Source organism: Trachymyrmex cornetzi, unplaced genomic scaffold, assembly GCF_001594075.2.
Source record: "Trachymyrmex cornetzi isolate Tcor2-1 unplaced genomic scaffold, Tcor1.1 scaffold579, whole genome shotgun sequence".
NCBI lineage: Eukaryota > Metazoa > Arthropoda > Insecta > Hymenoptera > Formicidae > Trachymyrmex > Trachymyrmex cornetzi.
The window spans coordinates 1,085,755-1,092,361 of NW_017299892.1; the positions used below are offsets into that span (position 1 = coordinate 1,085,755).

General features: G+C 32.8%; 1 protein-coding gene across 1 annotated transcript in view; it reads left to right on the forward strand.

Annotated features, from left to right (window-relative positions):
* The window catches only part of LOC108766360 (retinal guanylyl cyclase 2), a 43,271-nt gene extending 40,872 nt beyond the window's left edge, over positions 1–2,399 (forward strand). Inside the window, exons 22-23 of the mRNA XM_018515610.1 lie at positions 1–91; positions 1,181–2,399. The exon at positions 1–91 is cut by the window's left edge and continues 493 nt beyond it. Coding sequence (XP_018371112.1) covers positions 1–91; positions 1,181–1,431 — 342 coding nt within the window. The 3' untranslated portion in view covers positions 1,432–2,399. The remainder of the gene's footprint in view (positions 92–1,180) is intronic.
* The last annotated feature ends 4,208 nt before the right edge of the window (positions 2,400–6,607 follow it).

A 6,607-nucleotide genomic window follows, 5' to 3' on the forward strand; every position in this document is an offset into this window, starting at 1 on the left:
CATCGCCGCTTCACTCCCGGATGCATCGATGAGAACGATCTCAGTACACCGTATAATCATTACAGATGTCTATCGCCCAATGAGTATCACAGTACGTGTTAAGAAATTTAAGAATCTTTCATCAATCCCTTATTTCTGGAATTCCTTATTTCTCAAAGAGTCTGAAAATTAATTATTTCTTTGAAATCAAACTCAATGATTGATCGATAAATGTTATCTTCTGAATTTGAGAATTTTTAGTTGTAAGATGAAAATCTCAAAACATATAAAGATAGGATATTTCAAGATATCTGACCTCAATTTTGGTGATTGAATTATTTATATTGTATATAAATGAGATTTTATAAGTGCGTATATATAGGGTGTTCAGTGTAACGGTCCGCACGATTTCTCAGATACTTCCAACAGTTAAAAAAAAAGTTAAAAAGTGAATATTTATCTATTTTATACAGGCTGCGATTAAAGAATTAAAAAATTTTTTTTTCATACAAAAATCAAAGTTATCTTAAATTTTTTAAATAGCACCATATACAATTTTTTCCATAATATTGTAGGGGTCTTTAAGACAAATCCAAATCACTACCGAAATGTCATTTTTATTGATGTTTTATTGATTTTATTGATACTTAATACCAAATTTGTAACATTATTTGTAACAACAGTACTTACAATCTTTGACTAGAACACAGAACATATATACATACACGCATACATGTACTTATTTAATAAAATCAATGAAATATCAATAAAAGTGATATTTTGACAGCGATTTGAATGCGTCTTGAATACTCCTACAATATTATTTAAAAAATTATAGGTGCTACTTAAAAATTTGACTTTAATTTTTTTTCTTTATGAAAAAAATTTTTTTTTAATTTTGTTATCGCATGTTGTAGCCTATATAAAACAGATAAATACTCATCCTTCAGTCTTTTTTTTAATTGTCGGAAGTGTCTGAAAATCGTGTGAACCGTTACGCTGAACACCTTGTGTATATATATATATATATATATATATATATGTATGTATGTGTGTGTGTGTAAAATTTAGATTATTACGTTTTATTTGAAAAAGTATTGAATTATTCAAATATTTCTAATTCACAAAAGTATATAGGATTTGCAATTGACGTTATTGATCTTGCGTTTCTAACGGATAACATTACTTTTCCTGATTTCAGCGAAGGGCCCCGGATGCCGAATGCTCAAGAGGCAATTCAGCTTGGACCGTCCGGATGAACCGGTGTCCATAATCCCGGAGCAACTCCCGTTGAGGTCAACTCCTCGTCTCTGCAAGCAAAATAGCGCGGGCGCGGCCAACGACTTGGAGAGAATCGAGGAAGTGCCACCAGCCACTCCTAAGCCCCTCCTTCAAAATTATCGTCACGCTGCTTCCGTATCCCTTTCCGTCGAGTCCCTATCGTTACGTTAAAATCCCTGTCGAGAAAAGTTTTACGAGCAGAAAATCGAACATGATACGACGTTCATCGCGATACGAGCGTATCACATTTGGATACGAACGATTCATTTGGAGACACGCAAAGAATCGCATTTGACGATGTAATTGATAAAAAGCCGTGTAAACGAAAGATTGAAATACAGTTTTTATAATCGTAGATCTCTACTTCTAGAAAAAAACAAGAGATCTCGGTAAAACTGAGATTAGAAGTTAGTCAATGTTGACAGCACCGACCTTTGACGATCACGGTCGAGAAAGAAATGTTGGCTCGGAAACTTGATCGCAATACTTTGTCTTTGAGAATCGATACCTTTCTGCGCGAATGTGTAAAAGGATGCGATTACTGTGACTTGTTGCTGCTCCGTATTTTTATCTATATGTACATTATATTGATGTCTGATAATACTCGCAGGCAGGGGATCGAACGAACGCAATTCGTGATAGAGATTTAATGATTTAGGCGTGTGTTGTTTACATATAATCGTTGGTGCAAAGAAAAACTTCCTAGGACTTATGAGCAATCTGCTCTTTTCTCCAACGTGTCTGTATATACTTATCAATCTTACATACTTCAACGATAACGATAGCATGTTTCATCGATAACTTCCGCTCAACGACGCTGTCATACATCTACGATTCTCGACGCTGAATTATTAGCAGCCCAGATAGCACAGATATTTAACGGATCCTCTTAGACATCTATCTTAAACATTTATCGAACGTTCAAATGATATACAGTATTCAGAATCCTGAATATTTTGGATATCCAAGAGGTTCCATTAATTTTTATGTCTAAATTTGAACTAGGTATAACTTGATTCCTTTATTAGTCGAAATCTTAAACAAGTAATGTACTTCTCGTGTTTTCAGGTTTTTCACATTACTGCGTAAGAGTAATCTTTTTTACCTTGCAAAAATTAAAAATTGTCCTCTCCACAGTCGTCAACAAGTGTATACTCTTGCTAGATGTACCCCTGAATGTGCGTTCGGGGAGACGCTATTAGCGCTATTTGTGTCATTCTATCCTTGTTGTACGTCTAATAAACAACGAAGATAGAATGACAGAAGTAGCGCTAATAGCGTCTCCCCAAACGCACCATAAAACGTCTCCCTCAAGCAAAAATTTGAAGTCGATTTTACTGAGTGGAATTTTAATGTTAGAAAATCATTTCACGTATCTTGTGGAAGATATAAGAAAGTTCCAATTTCATAAACTTGAAGTGGATCTTAGGCTAATAAAGGCAAGACAGAGAGCAAAATAATACAAAAGAAAAAATATTTAATTAATTAATCAATCGTTTATAATTTTTTGCTAAATATATCTTGATATAAAAATTATTCTTCAAGAAAGAATCTTCTTCAAAAACGTTGAATATATTGCTCTCGTACACACACGTATACAATATATATATATAGTCTTTATGTAATAATTATATTTCGATCGAAACTTACGATGGACTATGATGTCAATCGAGAAAGAAAGTTACATAGGAAAGTTACATAGGAAGTAATTAACTATCATCTCTCAATTATGGCAGCAGAAAAGTATTTCGTCGATCAGCAGGTACGTAAATATAAATGTGATTAATATTGTTGTTTCCGGCCTAATAATTTCATGATGAAGTCTTCGATGTAGGTTTTCACGGTCTTCGGGGTGGATTTTATAATAACGAATGAATTAACGAAAGGCATTATTCTCTTAAAGCGTGAGCGCTGTGCGCAAAAAATGGATAATTCAATCATGAATAAATAAAAACTTTATCCATACTTAAATAAAAATTTTACATGCAAGCAGATAAAAAGCATAATTATATTTTTACAATAAAACCCATACTTTTTTCTAATGTCTTATTTTATAAATTTAACATTTAAAAAGTAAAATATTTTCGAATTTTTTAAATTACAAATTCTTTAAATAAATAAGATAAATTTGTTTCTATCAAAAATCGATTAATGCCCAATTTCTTCACCTCTAGATAACTTTCCAAGAGATATCTCCCAGAATACAATGCAGATATCTCCTGGATAAGGTTATCTGCAACTTATGGAAGTACTATTTCTTTCTAGCAACTTTTTAACATTTACTATTAATTATTTTAGTGACCAACTTTTAGATCAAATTCTAAATTAAATTTAAGTTAGCTTAAAATTTGATAAAAAGATAAAGTTTATATTTGTAATTTAAAGCTTAGTCATTTAAATAAGTTATGATTTGTATTAATGACATTAGTGTTTTGGGACAATCTATACATCTATACATCATTGTAAGATCACGACTTAGATAGTTATAATATATTTCAATCCCTTATGTTAAGGATTCTCTGGAGCCAATGCAATTACAAGAATTATGACAGAATGGAGTTATTCAACTAGCTTTCCTGATTCATTGCTTTAGAAAATCTTGCGGTCGACGAACGAAAATCAATCTCGTGGCGAGTCACGAGTGACATAGAAACGAGATCGGTGACGAGAAGAACTTTCTTGTACGTTCTCGCACCAAGTGAAATTGTTATGCGGCACAGGTTCTTACTTTATGATCATAAACGTTTGTAATGTCATGTCAAGCACACGTATGACGAAGTGCAACGTAAACATCCGGAGATCTCCTAGTGATCATAATAGACGATACTTCGATCAGCTTCTCGAACGACGTGCTGTGGCTAGGGGATGTGCTTTATTGTCGAAATGGGAATTGTTCGATAAAGCTTCAAATTGTTTATTGATTTCTACGTCCCCATTTGAGTGTAACTTCTAAATTGCTTTGATCATATAGCGTCGTGCATAAAACAATTCGATCGCAAAGTTTTTATAAAGGCGTAACATTGTTCTTCGTTTTTAACAATTTTCTAACGGTTGTGTCAAACAAACATTTGCGTGAAACAAACATTTTTTATAATTATGTAAATATTAGAAGAAACTCATTCTTATTTCAACAAAAGCGTGATCGATCTTTTCTCAAGCAGAACAAGTCGTTATGATATCAAAATGATGTCAAAATAACTCTAAAATGATTATTAAAAGTTATTTTTCAATTATTTTCCGATTCATTTCAATGTCATTTTGACGTTATCGTGATTTGTTGTTCTGCTTGAGTTTAATACAAAAGACATTCATGTATTGAATTAAAATGTGCCAACAATACTTAAACTTTTTAACATTTGACAATACGTAATAAAGAGAGAAGAAAAAATCTTAATAAAGATATAGTTAAATATCCAAAATGTATACCTACTTTTTAAATCTTCCTCAATGTATTATAGTTGTTTTGTCACGGTCGATTTAACGTTGTTTAAAGAATATAAATTGCAGTAATAAATTAAACAAAAATAGATTAAGAAAATTAGGAAGCTTGACGACGATGAATACGATTCTCAGACACGAATGCCTGATAACAGAGAGGAAGGAAAGGCACCCTTTTATCGCGAACGACAATCTCCATTGCACTAATCTCTCGCTTTGATATCATTTCTAACAATCACGCCAGAATGGGATTATTCCGCTGACTAGTTTCTCTAAAGCAGAGATGTAAAGCAAATTCATGTTTTATACGTACTCGAATTCTTTCATACATCCACGTGCAGAATAACTGAAAAACGAATGTGGCTAGCCACTTCAAAAACTAGAATTCCATATTTAAATATACTCGGAAAATATCCGGATAATACTGCTTATCCGGATAATAATACTCAAATATTTGCAGCTCTACCGTGAACATTATGTCGCCCGTTTCTAATTTTTCATAATTTTCGTCCGTTTCTTAAAGCAGCTATCCTAACGTCGATGTCCATTTGCAAATCCGACATATTTACGGAATGTGTCCGATGATTTCTTGAATAATTGTGTAAAAATGTAATTAGTACTTCACTTTCACGCCCATCTTTACATACGTTTTCTACGTGTCAAGGTTTATATTTTTAGCTCGTCTCTGTTTTGTTAGGTTTAGCTTTGCTCCTAGTGATAATTGATTTCACTTTTCGACAAATAAAATTTGACTGCGCGAGCATCGTAGTAATGTCTTCCTAAATTCTTTAAACGACTCACAAGAGTATCACGACTCTGTATCTGCTTGCCTATCTCGAGATTTAACCTAGTGTTATATCAGCGCCTCTTTACATGGTAGTTCCAATAATTCTATATCCATACCAATACAAATACGAAATACGTATACGATGTTGTTTACAACTTTTGACTGTATTCTCCATGTACAATAATAAATGTGCGAAAAAGGAACGAAACAGACACGTTGTGTATTCCTCATGAATATTATCGAAGCGAAATAGTAAACTAGTAGAATTTTATGAACCATTTTCCCGAATCAAAAGAGAATTCGTTGGACGATAAAGGATTCCACTTTCATCCGCGGTTTATGAGTCTCGAATCAAATACTCGTTGAGCCTGATTAGCTTCTCGACGAGTTTTCTTGTTCATTCGGGGTAGAATACTATCCGATCTTTTCTAAATCAGCTTCGACGCAGTCGGTGCTAATCTGGACGACAATCGTTAAAGGATATAATCGCATTTTTTAACGTCATCGTAACAATAGTTATCCGATCACTTTCGATGGCTGTCCGTAGTTTGCGCGAGAGAAAGAACTTTTGACAGTTTCGCATAATGCTCTCGCGAATAAATAGATTGGGTTCATAAATATTCCATAACTCGGAAACACGTGCGCAAAACATGTACACGTGGTTCGCGTACTCAACAGATATACGTACCTCGATGTAATTCGTGTAGTCACGTAGCCCACTAATGTTAAAAATATAAATATAAGTAGTTTATACTTTGAAGCAATTCGCGTTCCATGCGACAGGCATCTTCGAATTCCATACGAACAGATTGTATACTTTTTTAAAATACTCGATTAATTCTTCGCTATCCAATTTTTATTCCCTTTGCACTTCCACTTCCATATTCAATATTTACATCCAGAAAAATTTTAACTTTTAACATTTTCTTCCAACTTATTTCCACTTTAAGAAACTGAATAGTGTATGTGCAATTTATAACAGTCAGAATACAAAACATAACAAGAAAATTAAATATTATATATTAATAATGGGTGAATAAAAGATTAAACGGTCTAATTATATAAATAATATTCTAATTAATTTTATTAAAATTTTTTATTACCACAAAGAGCAGGTACTCT